Source organism: Seriola aureovittata, chromosome 15, assembly GCF_021018895.1.
Source record: "Seriola aureovittata isolate HTS-2021-v1 ecotype China chromosome 15, ASM2101889v1, whole genome shotgun sequence".
Lineage (NCBI taxonomy): Eukaryota > Metazoa > Chordata > Actinopteri > Carangiformes > Carangidae > Seriola > Seriola aureovittata.
The window spans coordinates 21440114-21460851 of record NC_079378.1 but is presented as its reverse complement, the minus strand read 5'-3'; the positions used below and the strand labels follow the sequence as shown (position 1 = coordinate 21460851).

Below are 20738 nucleotides of genomic sequence, written 5' to 3'. Positions count from 1 at the left end.
TTTTTCTTTTTGAAATATAGAGAGTGTTTTTTTATTTTCAGTTTGGAAAAAATAACAACCATGTGTGAAGGTAATGCCAAAACTAATACTGTGAAGAAAAAGCAGATTTCTATTGCATTTGATTCACCTCAATACACTCTCACCTCAGACTGATCAACATTGTCATGTGATTGGTTGTAAGCAAGATAGTTCTAGGCAGTCCATCACTCTGTTAAGGCCTGAGGCCTGCTTCTTGTTTGAGACGTTCTGCTGCTACTAAAACCTGGAGCTCCTTTATCGGGTGTGAACACCATTAAACAAACAGACCTGAATTCACAGTGAACTGGCATTTCCTGCAGGGTTGCATTCAACAGCAGTCTGAGAACACACCAAATTTGATTTTGTTTGGAGTATTCTCCCAACCCACGTCACACCTGTCTGTGACAGTTTACTGCTAACAAATGTTAGAATACATACAGCTCAGATTTCTTGTTCTCAACCACCAAGGAAATGATCCAGGTTCAAAGTTTTACAAAATACTGGGCTACTTTCATGGTAGATTGGATATAAAGTTCTGGTGAATCATCTCTACAAAGATCACAACATTTTCAAAATCCTGTATGAAAATGATTTGCTGTTGTTGATTTGTCCAAACAGTGAACATGTGGCCTCTCCAAAATGCATTACTCCTCCTAATGATTCTTTTACTGTCAGAGACGCACGCTCATGAGGTCTACGTTCATTTAATGAGATCTGGAAATGATAATGTGGTGGTGCGGAACCCATGTCTGAACTACACTGGAAGATTCAGAGACGTACAGGCGGGGTTAAGTTTTCACATGTGGCAACAGCATCATACTTTCACACAAAGTATTTCAGGTAAACCAAAATGCTCATACAAGTCAGACACATTAAATTGAGACCCACACTTCCAGTTACAATAGACAAGGTTTAATGTAAAGATTTATTTAAGTGGGTTGCAAGTTTGCAGAAGAGACAAACAATCCACCACCCCCACCCCACTTGACACCCTGTAGATTCACCCAGTTTGTCTACATAAAAGGCCTCTGCCTGCTCCCTGTGGGCAGAGAGGTGTAAACAATTAGGCCAAGTCACATGCTGATGCTTGCTCGTATTATTATGGTAATGACATCAGAAGTTTACTTCAACGCACTGCCCCATTCAGCAACACAGGGGCAGGGTGAATGATGCATAAATTAGGTACCTGTATCTCTTGTTGCCACTTAAAACAACCAGCTTCATGGAAGCATCAGCAGTTTGCATCAGAATCATGGTCTGTAGTAAAATCTTGATGACAGCAACCAGTTCCACAAGTTTCTCCTCTTTGTATTGGCTACTTGACTGAGGAGTGTAGACATACACAGGGGTTCTTCACCATCTTTGGAGCTTCAGGGGAAACTCAGAGCTGGAGTCCTGCCTTACACGTTTTTAATGTAATCTACATTGAAACATACCCAAAACTTACTGAAGAAGGACATGAGCTTTCTTTTATGGCACAGATCTGGTTAGTGATGCAGATATGTGACACAGAGATAACTGTGGCCCTGGGATACTATACATTGGATAATAAACATGAAGGGCCCTATATGGCTGGTTTATGACAAAGAACTGTTATGAGAAATATCTTATAGCTGATGGAAAGACAGGCCTTCATACTCAATTCATCTACCACAAGGGCCATAAACAGGCTACAGTACAGTTGGAATAAAATCTAACACTATTATATGTAGTGGTGGAAAGTAGGTGGAAAGAACAAACTGTATTTAAGTGCAGTTTTATTACTGTGTTTAATAACAACTTTGAGGGCTGGTATATGAATAGATGATGAATGAGAATAGTAATGGGAGCAGTAGTAAAACACAATTATAATAAAACTAAATATGTCTTTATAGGAGTAGTCATAGTTCTTCACAAATACTGTATATTAGGCCCAATAAACTTTAAAAATATTCCAGCTGCATTACAGTGTGTTATACATCACTTGTTAGATCATTATATACCAATCACCAATTCTATGTGCAAAATATATAATAAGCTAAAATACATACATTCTTTTAAAATAAACTACCGAAAAGTACATGAAAGTAAAAATGTAATTACCTTTTCCACCACTTATATAGTTACATAGTCCAGTGTATTTATACAGTGCTGTACAAAGACCCATTACTTGATGCTCTTTAATATGATAAAATAAGGATCAAATATGGAAGAAATGTGGCATTAGGAGCTGAGCTGGCCCACCACACAGGTACAAGTACTGTTGGCAGCATGACAGCAACAATGATCTACTCTGTGCTCAAAATGACTGTGTGTTCACAGCACAACCTGTTTTTCCTTTATGTGAGCAACTTTTAAAATGGAAGGACAGGTAAGTAAGTGAGTTACTACTGAGTTAAAGTACTGTGGCAAAAACATCAAAAACCCCTTTGTATGATATGACCACGCAAGCTCTTCTACCTCTGAACTGAAAACCCACATGCAAAGTTGTGGTTTGCACAATAGGCTTTACAGGACAAACAAATTCAGTATGTTAAAGAATGTCCTGCAGTTCTCTGCAGGGGTCTCTGTATAGATACTGTCTCTCTCTCTCTCTCTCTCTCCCTCTCTCTCTCTCTCTCTCTGTCCATATATATATACTGTATGTGTGTGTGTGTGTGTGTGTGTGTGTGTGTATACATATATAAATATATATATATGTGATAGAGGGAGGGACAAAAACAAAGGAAAGGCAGGAGGAGGGAAAAGGCATTAGGAAGGTGTCGGATAACAATGCTGTTGTTGTGTTGAGTATGGAGGAGCCCTTCCATCACAGCTGCTGCCTGTTGCTGTCCTTTCCCTCCTCTCATTTTCCCTCTTGAATCATTTGAATACTGGGAGGAGAGAAGGAGAGACTGGAGCGGAGCTGTTAATTATCTGGAAAATTATTGTTTTAACTCACAGTTTATTTTATTTTATTTTATTTTATTTTTTTACAACTTCCCTCCCAGGATCAATACAGTACATCTATCAAATTCATATATTTGACTTTGAAGAAAGAACAAATAGAGCACTGAGTTGCCTCAGAGGTAACTGGAACAGAAACACATAATCCTCAGCGGAGGGTGACAGGAGATGAAGGTAAAGGTGACCTCATCCAAAGCTTCTTTGACAGAGGGCAACTTGTTCATCTATCGTCTTCACTCACTCATGCAATTTACACTTGTCAGTAATTACTGGTTCAGTCTTGTAGACCAGGAACAGGTGCGACTGAGCAACTGTGTTGTGCACAAACACACTTTTATCTCACTACACCGTCGGCCTGTGCACAGTCAGTTGTTAGAGAGGTGACAGAGATGACAGTGAATGGATCAGCTGCATGTAAGGAAAAGCTGAGTCTCTCCCTCTCCCTATTTCTTACTAAGTGGATTTCTCCCATGCAGCGAATGGTGGCCTTCCCATATGGAGTAGCGGGTAAAACCAGATTACACCAGTTTGTGTGCAAGGGGCTCCGGCACCACCACCAGAACTTACAGCATGAATCCACACAGACTAGTATTATAGTTCAACACTGCACAGCAACTGTCCGGGAATTTTGTGCCACCACTTCAAAAGCAGTAATGTGTATGTTATCAGTGTTTATTATTGAGATAATCAATATCAAAACCAAAACTTACACTCACAGAGACTGGTTTGTTTTCTACCATTACAGATGCAAAATCTAGTCTGTCTGAATTACAATTGTTTTCTTCCTGAAAATGATTTTTTAGGTTCATGTGCATGAGTCTTAAGAATATTTAATGATCATATATAAAAAGATGATATAGAAACAAAGTAGAGTGACAAAAGTTAAATGTCTTTGCTAAAAGTAAGATGTGTGTGTTGCATTGTCCACTCAGCAGTCACTGTGTTGCAGTCTAAGGAGGGGCGTGCCCATGACCTGCCTTTAACACAGTCATTTACATGAGAGAGAGGGCGGAGGCTTGCCCCAGTGGCAACATGTCCTAATAAGCTCAGTAACAATAAACCTTAGTCGGATTTAACCATTGATTAGCCAACTGCTGACACCACAAAAACAAATCCCACAATGGCGATTAATACATGCTCTGAAGGCGTGCCTTTTTGTTGGAAGGTGTTGCATTGTATGGTCTTATCTTATTCTCTCACAAAACGGGGTATTTGAATGGAACTAATCTACAGCTACAAACAATGACATAAAACAATAGGCTGGTTCAGTCAAGCAGCCAATGCAAGGATGAACAAGTATGATGACTTATGACTGATGATCCCTGACACAGTGGGCTGTCGCGGCAGAGGAGGCCTCTGAATTACCTCCATCGCAGGCCATATGCAGGGGATCAGAGGACTGCTATTGCTGACCCTCCCCCACTATCTACTTCCTGTTTTTCATGGTTGTCTGCTTGCTTCTGCCTATACAATACCAGCTGTGTCTGGAGACATTCCAGCCAATACTATACTGCTGCCCTCATAAAACCATGACTGTGGGCCAGAGGAGCTTATAACCAGAACAGTGGAAAGACAGCTCGCATTGCCAGCTTCTCCACTGCATCATATGAGACCTGCTAATCAGGAGGCTGTTCCACTAAAGGCCTTTTGACATGCTTTATCTACCAATTAGTTCTCCAGCTTCAGTAGACAGGTTTTTGTTATTTTAAGCCAGGTTTTAACACTGGAAAATAGTCGAATAAAAACACAACAACTTGAAACCAGGTGGTATAAAATTTGTTGAATATATTTTATATTTTCATAACATATAGATAAATAAATGCAGTCAATTGAGATGACAATGAATCCAAGTGAAACATGTAGTCAGATGTGAAAAGTAAGAAAGAATATTTACTCAGTTTTGAGGTACTTGTACTTGAGTATTTTCAAAATATGAAACAGTGTTATATAAAAGGACAGCGGGGTACAAAAGTCTGGGACCACTGTATATAGTGCATTTTGGCCACTTGGTCTTAATGCACACAGAGAACATGCGCTATAATGAGCTGATAATTGGTAAAGATGTATTATACTTGTCTGTAAAGCTTCTCCGCCATCCAGGTCGAAGCTCTTAGAAATGTATTATTCCTATAACCATGCAGTAATTCATGATTATTAACATGGTAAATACATTTGTAAAATGTATTTTCTAATCGTAATGTCTTCAAATCACATTGATGTCTGCAGTTAATGATGCTTTACTGTAGTTCATGTAAAACTTACCATATGGTCTATATACCAAATTTTTTAAGGGAAACTATCACATGGCAAAGCTGTTCTGAGTTCATGTGCTAATAAAGTAACAAATAAAAAGGTGTATTAAAATGCATATATATATATATATATATAATATATATATAAATAATATGCGTTTCTGGACTAATAGAGTGCAGTGTTTTATATAAGCACAACATGGTCCTCTAGTGACCTCTAGTGGTCAACATGTAAACCATCACTAAGTTATTCTCAGCTTTATTTGAAAGTGGTTCAGCTCAATGCAGAGCAGTGGAACTACATTCTTCATGCAGCAGCCTGTGCAAATGACCTTGGTGAGGATGATCTTGCTGCAAACATCCCACTGACAGTCATCAAGACTTATCACAGGTCCACAGGCCGCCCCACAGTAGGAGTGTCAAGTCTTGTTCACAAGTAAATTTCCTCCTTCGCTCATTAACCTGCTGAAGAGCGGCTGTGGCAGTGAGGAGACAGTGTGTTCGTGATCTGTGCTTAGAGCAGTGGTGTTGGGGCAAATGAGAGGCTGGTTAAAAATAACTGTAATAATAGTGAAAATAGAGTTCACCCTCTTCCCTATTTTCTCCCTACAGAGAGGTCAAAGGTCAGGATTCACTAAAATAAGGAAGATGCTATCAGTGACTCTGTTGTAAGAAAGTTACCTTTATGAGCCTGTTTACACTGACACTATAAATAAACCTGATTTGAGTCTGGGTCACTCATAAGCCAGGAGCTTAACTACTTTTTCTGTAGTCTGAAGAGCTTAACTCAGTGTTCATACACACTCGTGTATTTACCACAGTGGATAAAAGTGGACTGGTTGAGTGAATTGTCTGATAATGTCTAAAAGTTACTGTGTCATTGTGCTGAAATGAGGCCGTTATTAAGACTCACTCGCTGGTAAAAGTAGCAATAAATCTGTTTAAGAACACTCAAATACAGGTCAAAGTGCTGTATTCAAAATCTAAATGTAAATACATAAGTATTATTGGGTAATAACATACTACTTATTACCAAAAATGTCCCCTGTTTGATAACGGTTGAATTAATATCTGATCAGCAATTTAATATTGCAGATGGTCTTGGGGAGTTTTGTTTGCGTTCATTTTGTTTGCGTTTCCCAGAACACATTGTGTGTTTTCATCAGATTTAACAAATATGTCTAATGCGTTTCCTCATTAAAAAGCAGTCAAGCTGATTTTAAAAATATTTCAAGTTCCTGCATTGTTTACGCCCATATTTCTTTAAGTCTTTATTTACTGCCACTAATTGTCAGTCAGCAGGATTGTGTGAAACAATCAGAAAGCGTCTCTTCTGTTGTCATTGTGAATGAGCTCATTCATGTGTGTCCTGGTTTTTCATGCAAATAGGCCCCAATTATAAAAACACTGCTCCATACCAATACAAGTATTAAACAACAATTCACATTGTTCCTTTAGTTTCTTTAACATTCATAACTGAACAAAGTATTAAAAGAGAGGGAGAGAGAAAAAAAAATCAGTTTATAACTCATCAAAAATATCTTAGCATGTTAGCATGCTAACATTTGCTAAGTAGGACTAAACATAAATTGGAGCTGAGGTTGATGGGACTGTTGTTGGTTTTTCAGGTGTTTGATCAAGAACCAAAGTGTTGCATCAACTGAAATTGTGACGAGATTATGTCGTTAGAAGAGTGATGGGCCGCTGGTGAACCACGAGCACTAACTCATTTAATCTGCTTCGTAAGGACTGTGGGCGTGTGGGTGACTGTAACCAAACAACCTACAAACTGTCATCAGATTCTCATTCAAATATTGTTAAAGGCTGATTGGTGCACTGACGTAAATGTCATCACCTTTATCAAACTGAGTCCCACCCACTTCAAACCAGGGAGAAGAGCACATACACAGAAAGAGAGAGAGAGAGAGAGAGAGAGAGAAATCCACAAATCTCTAATGTAAAAAAGCAAAAGCTGCAGAAGTTGTCTGAAAACATTGCCTTCATGTACGACTCCATCCCTCATGATAAGAAGTTGATTGAGAAAATAAGTTTTCAAGGACTTTAAGAATCTTTATTCTGTTTTTCTCTTATTTCTCATTTTAGTTGTTGTTCTCCCTTCTGTTTTATTCTGTGACGGGATAAATTAAGATGTTGGTTGTACAAGAGTAAAGTGAACAGATGGAAACAGAGCCATGGTGGAGAATAAAGAACAGAATGAAACAAGACTATTTTTTTTATGAAAAAGCATTGAGTAATAAAAACAGACTTAAGCTGCCTGACTCACATCCGTTCGGGACAATATCACTCACTGACAGGTATAGTGTGGAGATAATGGCTTGGTTTCAGTGGCCAGACCTGAACCTTGCTCCCTGTAAGAGTTTCACAGCCACAGGTGGAGTCCTGCTGCTCACCTGCGGTTTCAGGAAATGAAGCTTTGATCGGTGCCACACACCTCGGCGGGAGCTGTCACGCAGTAAGTGTGTTTAACTGAAGATGCTGTTAAATCTGAGGATTATTTTGTTGTGAATGAAGAGGTTTGATGAACTGAGATGATTTATTAGTTATATGTTTTGATATCAACACTAGCAAAGTATGGAAAACCAGCATGTGCCGCATTAACCATCTGGTTTTACAGAGAGGAAGTAACAGTAGTTTGGTCATTTGGTTAATAGAAGATCGTGTCTCAAACTGAATAATATAGCTTATTTATTTCATGTGAATGAGCAACAACATCAGCTATTTTACCATTGTTAGCATACAGAAATATGAGACAGACTTGAAGAAGAAAGAAATGTTTCTTTAGTTCCTTTGGGCAATAACAACAAAAACACAGCAGGAGTAGCTTCCTGGATTTACATGATTTATCACTGTATCGTCATCGGAACCTGCCCACAAATAAATAAATAAATAAATAATTCATACAGATCATTTTAGTTTCTGTCCAGTAAGCTCTCGGGAGCTAAAGCAGATTAAAAAGATATGATTATCTTTACATATACTCGCCACACACCAAGAATGACCTCTCTGTCGCTAATTTCCTGGAAGGATTTAAGCCACGGTGAAAAAAAGCCGGGGGTTTATTGTGGCCTAACATAAGTGCTAAAGGTGACACAGTCAAGTATCAGCTCAACTAGACATCACAACTCAAAATGTGCAACTGCTGAGAAAAACCACTATGGGATTAAAATTCAAATAATGTCAGTCAGTATCTGGAGAAGGAAACGACTCTGTAACTGAGGACGTTGTCAGCAGGTGTCGTTGTGCCTCCACTTTTTCAACATCTGATGGCCACTGATTGTTTTTTTCCTGCTTTTCATTTGTGTTCATTTGCAACAACATATGTTCACTTCACAGACATCATGCACAGGGCACTTTTCTGGACATTTTAGAGGACAGTGAATTTGTTGCATCTTCTTTCATCTGTGTCTCTCTCTCTCTCTCTCTTCTCTCTCTCTCTCTCTCTCTCTCTCTCTCTCATCTTTCAGGATAACAACACTAACATGACTGTGTCCTGGAAATCATGGTCCAACCTCTTCTGCATCTGTTTATTACTGTTTGCAGCTGAAGGTCAGAATTCATTCTTCAAATGATAATAAAGTCTGTGTAAACCTGCTGAAGTGGATTTAGAAACAAAGAGTCTGTTTGATGAGGTGAAGAAGAATAACGTTTGTGCATTCTTCCAACGTTTGCAATTTGTTGTCCAAATACTTACAGATGAATATCTTCTTTCCTACACACTGTTTATGATAATTGAATATTTATATCTAGCATTGCACTTGCAAACTGCCTAATAACAGCAGTTCAAAAAAACCTCTGAATTGAAAGGTGTAACAATGAGGATTAGATTAAACTATAATGGTCTTTTATTCACTACAGCAGTATAACTTGAAAGCTTCTTGTCTGTACTGGATATTTACCTCTCACTTTTTTGTCAACTGATGCTCATCTGACATGAGGAGTGATTTTCAGACCTGTGTGGTGATGCTCTTCATCATCAGTGTGATTACCTTCTGTACAACATATCAGGTCACATCAGGTTTTACTTTGTCTTCTTCTTCTTATCTATCATTCCTTGAAAAGGAAAAAGCTAAACCAAACCAAAGTGTCCAATCAGTCATCAAGTGACTTTTTAAATTCTGCTCACTCAAACTAAAACGCAACAATAGCGAGAAAAACAACCGAGGAAACATTCACAAACTCTGTGAAGGATCGGTCCAGATTAGTGTTGTGTTTGAGTTTCAGTCAAAAGCCAACAACACAAAGCCAGTGCCCTTGGTAATATTTACGTACCTTGAGCAAACTCAAGCACCGAGTCTTACGTGCTTCGATAACATGCAGGCCCAACCAGTGTCCCGAATCAAGCCAGTTTTCTCAGACTACGTTCCAGAGTATGATTCACTAATGTTATTGCGTCACAGGCAGATTTGGGCTGCAGTTAAAAATATTTTCACTAACAGTTAACAATAGAATAAGACAAAAAAGAAAGAAAAAATCACACAATGCAGCAATTGTTCCAGTCACAATTAAAGTGGATAATTTAATGTTTATATACTGTATAGCTAACATGAAATGATCCAGATTTATCACTCCTGCCATCAATTCCATTACTTACAAAATAGAACAAAAATTAAAGGGGGCACTGATAATCATGTTGCAATAAAATAAATTTATTAATATGTATGTTTTATATGACCTAATATACATGTACTACACACCAGCAAACTCTTTTATCCCTATGCATCCCAACTTTGCTACAAACCTCAAACTGCAAACTTGACTTCAGGAGGTGGAGTCGGTCTAAAGAGCAATGACCAGTCAGGCTCAGACATCACAGCACAGATGACAGCAGCTCTACATGTTCAGTAAAGTAAAATGTGCATTTAAACCCAAATCAAGTCTTTAATGTTGCTCCATAATACAAGAAGATAAAGAAGCAAGATGCAGCAGCACAGGCGCCCCCCCCCCCCCCCCCCCCCCCCCCCCGCCAGGACTAAAATAAAGAGGCATGTGTCATAATAACAACAACCAAAGAATGACTTCAGCTGTGAACTTTATTGCTTGTATCTCATTCTTTACTTATCATCTCTGTATGTTCAGCGCTGGCTCAAGATTTCCATCTGGCGCCGGTGAATTTAACAGTGCTGCAGGGCACTAGTGCGCTGTTCAGAGCCAAAGTGACGGGAAAATGGGAAGTCATGACCTGGACCGTCGGGAAGCTTCTGGTTCTCACTGTCTCACTTCCAAACGGGAACTCAACCTCATTCCCAGGACAGTACTCCAGCAGATTCTGCTCCAGTGCTGACACCAGCTGTGTGGAATTCATCATCCATAACGTGAACCGCAATCAGTCCGGGTCGGTCGACTGCGCTGTGCAGGGGGATTATGGACAAAGGACTGCGCAACTTAATATTCAAGGTAAGGTCATAGACATATATCAGGCTGTAAGATACCTATATATGTTTGAGAGACAGCTGCAGCTTTGAAGCACGCAAAAAGGAAGATCCTCTCTGGAGCCATTGATGCTGAGCTGTATGCGCACTGTCCTCAACCAAATATTGTACTATTAGAGAAATCAGTTCAATATTTCTACATCCATGCTACAAAGAAACCTCTCTGTAAGGATGGTGTAGTGAGTGGGATGCACTGTGGAGGGCAGCAGTGCGCTCCTTTTATCCTTCTTCTTCACAGCCTCTGATCACAATAGGATCAAATATACAGAACAAGAACAGACATGCAGCCTGAGCTCTCTGAGCTATGTTCATGAGATACTGGGCTTAACGGGCGGAGTGTACTGATTAAAAAGAAATGACTGAAGAAGCTTTAAAGATCAAATAAAACGCCAATAAAGGCAAAAAAAAAAACCCCGGTATGTTCATCCCATCAATTTACAGTCATTTTCATCCACACTGAAACAAGAAGAAGAAACGGCAGATTAACGGCTTTTAGTTCAGGGAGAAAGAGAGTAACTACAATTTGCTTCTGTGATGGGGGAAGTCGAATTGTTGGAGAGTGAGGACAGTCTAACACAATCTTTACAGCCTGCATCAGAGAAGTGGAATTACACAACACAACAAAGTAAAACAAATACAACATCAGAAAAAATCATTTGAAGCACCTTTTCATTGTTATAAAGGAAGCCAAAGAAATTATTTAGGGAAAGCAAAACCAAAGAAAACTGCAGTTGGTCCACCACTTAGTTTCCAGTATCTGTGTATGTAACCACTTCTTCTGAGATGAATCTGTTTTTAAAACAGAGAGATATGACCATCACAGATATAGACCATAAATGTGTTGCAGTAGCTAACAACATGTTGTAGTGTCATGAATATGTAATATATGTCTGCAGGGATGCTTATTGTTCTGCAAACACTGTCTTATAAATATTGTAGCAGTGGGACATGTTTTGACATCAGATGATCAAAAATGGAGACGTGGGGCCTGAGAGAAAACCTCTGACACAATTGTTCTGATTAGAGTTACTCCCCCTTAAAACAAAATCGAGAAACATTTTGTTGTTACCACCAGAAGCAACACTTCCCCACGTCAGCTCTGCTCTGACCTCCGTTCATCAGTAGCTTTGGCCTCGATCTCTGGATTAGATTCCAGACGCAGGGGGAATAATGTGCAACATTCCCATTCCCCAATAAATAGTTGCACGGCAGTTTAATCCACAAGCCTCAAACCATTGCATTTACACAGCAGTGTAAAGTAAATCCAGCGAATAACTGCCTGCTCCCCTCCATGCACACACAGCTAAACCTGACATTAATCTGAAGGTAATCTCACTGTGAAACATCTGGGCTCCACTCCCTGGCTCTGAATGGATATTGATTGTGAAGATGCTGGAGCTCATGCTGCTGATTAGGACCTGCATGATTACAGATATATTCTCATCGCATGTAGCAAAGCCCGCAGCTAAAGCGAATAAATCCACTTAATAGACCTGCCAGTTGAGCAGACTGATTCCTTTTCTGCAAGGGAGGGATATTAATGATGAACACTGACAGTTCAACAACAGTTTAACAGCAAACTAAAGAAAGTCTCATATGAGAAGACACTTTACAGTGAATAGCATTATCTGAAATGTTAAGACTTGACATACAGTAAAACATTGGTAGATGTCTTGTTATTACACAGAGTAAAGATTTATCTAAAAACCCATTAAAATTACCAGTTATATTTAGCTTTGTATTTTTCCATTTCATGGAGTATTGTGTTCGTTCAGTCAGGGCACCGAGGTCACACTTACATGATCTGATTGGCATCAGCTGATTTATTCATGCCTCACCATCACTGCCTCATTCATCAGCCGCATGGCTATGGGCTGACTGAATTATCCAATCATAGTCATGCAGGTGTGAGTGGTGACCTTCATGACCTCATTTCTCATTGAATACTCAACTGACACCTTCATGCCAACACATTTTGTGGCCGCAGCTCCCTTCAACCCATCTTTAGTACTGTTCATTTTAAGATCCAATGTACTTTATTTATCCTGTATGTGTGTGTGTTTAAAGTGGAATTCATTATCTGAGGAGAATTCCTGTTGCTGCTCTGATTCTTTGAGATCCCTCTCGGGGAGTGTTACTTGCCAAAAATACCATTTGCAATAATTAGCCATCTTGACATAAATGTCTGTGGCTGAACAAATCCCACGGAAAGACCAAAACCAACAATGATTCCAAACATAATGTGCTATTGTTCAGCTCTGAGACCATAGTAAAAAGGGGAAGCATGTATAATATCTAACCTTTCTCCATTAACATGTCTAAAAATGACTAGACTATATTTTGTTGAGTGTTGTTGCGTCCCTACTTTATCCCTAAAGCTTCCCGTATTTTTCAAACCAAAAGAAATCTTTCAAGGTAACGTCCCGTTTCATTTACTCGCCTGTCAACCGTGTCATATCCCCTTTCTATGTGCCAGTGTTTTGGTTGTCTACCAGCAGCAGTCAAAATGGACTTTTTACCCAGTTTTAAACCACATTCTTACAATGAACATTTTTAGATCTTTCATGGTTTTTAACCATGAATTCGAACCAGATGAAGGATTTTGTTCATCAGATCATCAGATCAGATCATCAGATCTTAAATGATCAGAGAAATAATTTGAGCAAACATTAGCAACAGCTCAGCTCCCGGCCCCTCTGACATTAAACAGTGTCTGCGTGGATAATTCAGCTGCCACGTAAAAACCTCCTGAACGATTATATTGATGGAATCCAAAAGCTGACAGCAATGATGGTGAAACAAGTCCCATGATCCCAAGCTACTTCATGACATCATAAAACTCCGTCTTTTGTTATCGTTTTGATTGAGGGACCCCTAGTGGCAGAAAATTACATATTGTGCATTTAATTAAAAGAAAGGAATTTTATTTAATACAGATCAAGTTTGTTTAATTTATGTAATAAAAATGTCAATTCCAACTTCTGACTGGGAAAACAAAGAACAGAACGAACTAAACTCTAAGATAACACAAGGTGGTACCATGCGAGGGGGAACCTCCAAACTACCAGTGGAGGGCAGGTGTTATACAACCTGGAGACAGTGGCCAGTGGCACCCAGTTCCTCTGGCTCCACCACAACCTGTAGTGCTGAAAGACAACACACACACAGTAGCCCTGGGTCTTTCAGCCCCGATCCTGTTGGTTCTCACAGAGCACATTGTGTGGCGCACTAAAACCAAGAACTTAATGGGTCCACAACATACTCCAGCTTAAAAACATACTGTACTCCTGACTTAACCTCTCCATTGTCCTGGTCTCTGTTTGTCAGAGAGTGGTACAGTCAGCATCATGGGAGGGAACCTGACCGTGGAACAGGACCAGCAGGTGGAGTTCCAGTGTGTAGCAACTGCTTGGTTCCCCATACCCACTGTAAGCTGGAACCAAAATGGCCAAGCTGTAAACAGCAGCCTGTACAACACCACCAGCATGGCCGACGGGGATTCCATCAACTCCACCAGCGTCCTCAAGTTCCAGGCAGTCAGCAACACCACAGTGGAGTGTCAGGCAACTGTGTCAGAACTAAAAGACCCACAATCCAGCTCTGTCTTCTTGGTGGTTGGTAAGAAAGTCTTTAACAACTTCATATCTACAGTATCTAGCAAACAGCGTCCTCACACCCTTTCTGCCTCAGTGCTGTTTGACAAATTGAAAAAAGATATGAGCTAAAGGTTTTGTCATTTCCTTCTTTGGCTCCCTGTGTTGGTAAAAACAACATAAATTCTTTGTGGGACCCAGATACAGTGGAAATCCATGCAGCTTCAAGCATAATTCACAGGTTCAAAAAGAATGGGAGATGAACTTTCAGTGCACTAGAATTTATTTCAACACCAAAATATAGGAACAATCCAATCTATTAAATCAAACACTTTAATTACACATGAAGTTAAAAAGCTTTATTTTTTCTTTAAACTAACAGAGGAAAATACTTATGAAGAGCAAACCAAATAAATCAAATCCTCATCCAAGGGCTTGCTGTAGCACGACACATGCTCGATATACTGTACCGCTACATACTTAAATTTACACTGAAAATCCACAGTTGTTTTGGTGATCATAGTGAGTGGCATGGAGAATGCAGCTAAATCACATGCATAGACTGGCTCCATGCAGCAACACACCCAATGATAACATCAAAGAATTTCAACAATGTTCATAAGCATGAAACTGGAGATACCTCATAACCATTCAATAAGAGGGAACAATCTAGACTAGCAAACAGTTTTTAGGCCACAATTTAATTGTATTTGACCTTTTTTTAAAATTAGAATTTACTTGTCTCAAGTGGCCATTTCAGACACCCACTAAACCATGACAGGCTCAAACAAAGGGAGGGCTGGTTAGACACACTCGTCTGAGAAGAGATGGACTGAGAGACATTCCTGCAAGGAGGTGGTGTTCTCCATATAGAACCTATGTAGAACACCACCCATCACATACTGTACAGAGAGTGGCTTAAACTAGTATTACTCTCTTAAGGGAGTAAAGTAAAGGGGTAAAAGTTAGACACATTACTACTTGACTGATTTCTGTGATACCTAGATCTACTGCATGAATGTAAGTCCATGTCTTATGAATGTCTGAGAATCCACAGACAGACATTCTCTACACCTAACATTAACATATAACAGGCGTAACTGGAGAACACTCAATAAAATCAGGTTTTAATTGAGTGAAAAACCCATTCAACACATGAGGTATAGCAATGACATTACCAGCAATAAGTCTGAGTGTAAGGTTTCAACCAGGATGTGCACACAGATAGCAGGGATCATACTGTAACACTAACAGGAAGTAAGAGTCCTACAGCAATCTACAGTTTGCAGGAGAGAGAAACATGAGTTTAATGTGTATGACAGAGAGGTTTTGTGTTTTATCTATGGACACAGTCTGGATGGGAGACATATCATATATTAATGTAAGGGGTTATAGTGGGAAAGAGCTGCTTCTGGATCATCACCATCAGCTGAGTGACTGAAACCTCAGGATGGCTCAGAAGGTGACACTAAACTCTCATTAACATCTTCTGTTCGCGCAGTAATGACATATATTATAATTCACATATAAAAAAATAGAACATCACAGGCTTTTAATGTGCAGTGTGTTTTTATGTGAATATTGTGCTTCCCTCTTCTTTTAGATGTGTCCAGTATTTTGATTTGACTGTTTACTTTGACTTACTTTGACTTTAGATCTTAATTCAGTTTTTTCCTTCTGCAACAGTTCCCAAGCCTCCTGACTGGACTGTGCTGATCGCTGTGGTCGTGTCTTTTGGAAGTTTAGCTCTGCTGGTTTTACTCATCATTGGAATCATCTTCTGTTACAAACGCAGGAAAGAAAAACGTAAGGCCCTCATTATATCAGCTCATACAGCATGCTGGGAATCACAGACGTCACGGTAGTAACCTTTGTCCGAGGGTAGAAAGTCCTGGAAAATATTAATGGGAAGAATGGGACAGTATCCTCTTCATTAGATGAGACGAAGCAGAAATGTTGAACTCACTGGTTCTTTCTTAAAAATGGTAAATGTTTGCGAACTGAAATAGTTGCAGAACAGACTTTGAAAAAAGACTGAGTCACAGTTGCTGTTCAATAATTATTACACTAATGGCTTTTTAAGATTAATTTATAATTTATCCTGACATTAGTTATTAGTACTAAAAATCAAAACACTGACTAATAGCCCTCGGCAAGCAGTTATAAATGTCCTGTTTACATTATATAACAACCTCAAATATTTATTTGCTAATTTATTAAGTAATTTGTTATTTCCCAATCCCGCACAGAACGCAACTACCAAGATGAAATGAGGTGAGAAGCCACAAAAATGATAAATATTTAATAATTACTCCTGAAATCTTCCAGCTCAGCAGCTTCTGCATGTTCCTGCGTACAGTAACATGCTGTGTTGTCCGTTATTGTGTGTAGCAAGAGAGTGAGGACACAGAGCCAGAGCGTTGCCAGTGCAGCTGGACAGAAACAGGGTCAAGTGAACGCAGGATATGTGGCGGACGGTCGAACAAGTAAGACGAATTAGTGCAAATACACAAACACAAACATACACAAGCTTTAAATGACAATATTTGACAAATTGTTGTTCTATGTATCGCTATCATATATTACGCTACTGTTTTATACAGAGCCATTATCAACTTGAGACACAATAAAGTCCAAACTCTTATCTCTGGTCTCTCTTCTCTGTTCGCAGGTGTCACTCCCAGTGATCTCACTGACAGCGGCTTTGGCCAGGTAAATGGCTCCAATAGCTATGAGGTAAGGTTGTGGTGCTGTTCTGTTATACACAATGATGAGCAGTAGAAAATGTTTGCATACATGTACAGAGAGCCTTTTAGGTCATGAGAGCAAGAATAAGGAAGTAGGTCTGTGATAGAGATACTGTGTTTGGTGGAAACAAAGAGCAAAACTCTGTTACAACTTCAATTATTTACCTTTTATCTTAAGGTGGAACAAGTTGTACCAAATATATTTTGAGATGTATCTATGTATGAGCAGAGGGTCTTGGAATTAAAAAAAGAAAAAGAGGTAAATTTCAGTCCCCCCCGTTCAGTTACTAAATTGGTATTATGTAGGATTGTCTCTCTTTCAGCAGTAAGTCTATAGCTACGCTAGCAGCTCTGTGAGGCTGTACCTAGACACAGCTATGCTTTGAGCTAAATGCTAACGTCAACATGCTAACATGCTGATGTTTAGCAGGTATAGCGTTTAATGTTTATTAGTTAGCACTGAACATAAATGCTGTCATTAACACAGCAGGTGTTAAATAAATAAAAGTGTTGGACAAATAAACGTGTCCAACACGACCTGATGATGGCGCTAGATGAAAAGCCAGGTGATCAAAGTTTTTTCACCTCAACCTCATGGTGGCAGTAGAGCAAAAACCAGGGGACAGCCGTGGTCAGTGTGGTTCGACCTCTGGGGACTAAAATCTTAAAATGACAATCTCATGGTGGCCTCAGAGAAGTGAACTGACTGACCAGCACTGCTGACTTTGCCATTCATATAACCACTCATTAGTATGGCTACAGAACTTCTGAGTTGTTATTTGAAAGTAGCATATTGGCTATTGTATAATGTTATGTCTGCTCTTCCTCACACTGCGCCCAAACTGCCACAGTCCATACACAATCCTGAGTAAATAGAGTCACTAGATTAGTCAAACACACTTAAATCAAAATGTTCTCGAGATCTTTCTGGATGTCTCTACGTGCCTTTAGAAATCCTGAGGTGGTGATTTATATCAATCACTTTGCATGACTCCTGCAAATGAAATAAAAAAAATTACCGACCATGTGAATTTATCATATTTAAATCTGAAGATACTAATCACTGAATGTGTCATTTATCAGCCGTTGTACATATGGATAATTCATTCAACTAATGAATTTAAGTAATAAATGAGGGAGCTCATAAACAAATATGTTATTCAAGGCCGCAGTCACAGCTTGGTAATTTCAAGCTGATTGCCTTTTCAGTCGAGCAATATACAGTAGCTACATATTTTATGTGTTATATAAACTTTGTTTTGAAATAGGGAGTGTGCACTGTTTTAACTGCGGATCTATTTTGAGAAGAACATTAGATACATTATTAATGTGACTTGCTCTTGATTTTTAGATGCCTGATGTTGTGAACAGTAACCAAGCAGGAAATGGCTACAATAGCACCTACAACACTGTGGATGACTCAGGCTTCAGGAAACACAGACATGTCACCATTGTGTAAAGACACACAGGCCACAAACTACAAACTTGCACAGCAGCCTGAAGCCTAACTACCTTGGGCTCTAAAGATAAGAGAAAGGCGGGAAGACGGACCAAACCTGCCCAAGCCAGAGACTGATGAGCTGGATAATATGTCGAAGCTGGATGTAGAGGAGAAAACCAACATTCATGTTATTCTCTGCCTGTATAAAGTTGATTCAAAACTTTAGAAAGTATATCGAAAATGCATTTATATTGCAAAACGTCTTGACTGAAAGTGCTTTCAGTTAAGACAAAGCAGCACCATGAGAGGCCAAATGAGCGCAATGAACAAATGAATGGCAAACAACTGGAGCAGCAAACTCCTGTGTTTGTTCTCATATGGTGAACTAACAGGACTGAGCCTATATTTTTAATTCCTGTTTATCTAATTCATACTAAACCATATACAGCATTTTTATTGAGTGGTTATAAATCTGAATTAAATTATTCAAAAGCAACCATTTTAGACCTCCTTTGTTCTCCTACATCTGTAAATGTCTTGTTTTACTCATTAAATGTAATAGTTCATCCACTGCAGAACATATATTTTCCCTTTGTAAGGTTATAGTTACTGCATTTTCTGTGGAAATGGGAATGGATGAATGGATGGATGGATGGATGAATGGATGAATGGATGGATGGATGGATGGATGAATGGATGGATGGATGATGGATGGATGGATGGATGGATGGATGAATGGATGGATGGATGGATGATGGATGGATGGATGGATGGAACATGAAACTGAAATCTATCTAATCTATCTATTCTGGCTGACCCTCTGCTCCCCTTACATTTCAAGTAAGACCTTTACAACCTGACTGAGATGGACTAGATATTAAATGTTCCCATTGTGTCCAGTGAGATGAGCTGTTCACATGTCGCTTCACACCAGGAACATATCTTTTCCACAAAGGTAATGTAGCTACTTGTATTACATACCTATGACGTGTTGTCATGAAAATTCTTCTTGTATGTTCGAGATTCCTCCATCTTTTTTTATTTTGGTCCTTGACTTTGTAAGATCCTTTTGAATCATTGTGAGTGTGTTCAGTCGCATATTGAATTCCTTCCACAAGTCATGGATGCAAATTACAGATGCACTTTAGTACAGTGGTTTCCCACCTGGGGGTTGGTAAGCCCTTAAGGGGTCATGAGATAAATCGGAGGGGTCTCGACATGATTAACAAGACGGGAAAGCCGAAAATACACATTTCTGCCTCAAAGTTATTTTTCAGAGTCTGAGTCTGTGGAGACAGAACACACTGCTGACCTGATGGTGGCACCAGTAAACCAGTTTGTTGTTTTCCAATCACAATGAAACTCTCAGTTCAAGTAAACAATGTTTGAGAGTTAATGTTTACCTGAATTTTTGATCAATGAAGAATGTATGAGAGTTGAATCAGCAGATTTCCAACAGAAGTTTTGAAGTTCTTTAATGTATATCTTTTCAGATTTTCCCCTGATCTTTCATGATTTTCTTCTGAATCACTGGATTATTTTTTTTTTTTTGGCAACTCACATAACACAAGAAAAACTTACTACTAAAAACACTAATTCAAAAAGTTTGGGAACCACTGCTGTAGCACACTGCACGCATATCCTTTATAGAAATACATTCTGTTGTCTACTCTAGAATGTACCTCAGTAGTCAGGGTTCAGTCTCAGCAGTTAGTCAGCTGAATCCTGCGCTTGGCGAGAAAACAAATTAAACTGGATTTGTCGGCCAAGATGCACCAGCAGGGAACAAACTCACCCTGGTTGAGCCTTAGGATCAGATACAAGCCAGCGATGGCTTCACTCAGCGTGGATCAATTAGGTGACATGATGTTCACTGTGCTGTGGCAGAGGTCCTCATTATCACCTGTAGCTAATTAGCGGTTTTAATTTAATTCGTGATTGGACTTAATGTGGCCTTTTTTCGAATAGCCACTGCACATCTGAGATGAGGTTTGGAGGGTCTGCCTCTGGTTATAAGTTTGTGAATGAATGTTTCAGCCAACGAAAGTTGTAGAAGCCTTTGATTATTATGTTTGACTAATCAGCAGTTTCATGAGGGATCCTGGAAAAGTTCCTGAAGTGGAAAAGTCCCATCACTGAGGGAAATGGACATGTCTTTTGTGATACATGACACAGGCAGCAGGAGTCAGGAGTAATATCCACAGGCTAACAGGCTAACAGGCTAACTGGCTAACAGGCTAACTGGTACTGAGGCTACCGTGACTCTGGTACATGAATGAATGCGGCAAGTTGCGAAGCTCACAAGTGGTCTC

At 39.4% G+C, this 20738-nt stretch overlaps 1 protein-coding gene across 1 annotated transcript; it reads left to right on the top strand.

Moving 5' to 3' along the window:
• Positions 1-7601: 7601 nt before the first annotated feature.
• Positions 7602-18922, top strand: igsf5a (immunoglobulin superfamily, member 5a). The gene is made up of 9 exons (XM_056396567.1): positions 7602-7668; positions 8681-8762; positions 10293-10610; positions 13973-14263; positions 15925-16044; positions 16488-16512; positions 16630-16724; positions 16910-16974; positions 18337-18922. Exons 2-9 carry the CDS (start codon positions 8696-8698, stop codon positions 18442-18444), a joined length of 1089 nt encoding a protein of 362 aa, XP_056252542.1. The 5' UTR covers positions 7602-7668; positions 8681-8695; the 3' UTR covers positions 18445-18922.
• The last annotated feature ends 1816 nt before the right edge of the window (positions 18923-20738 follow it).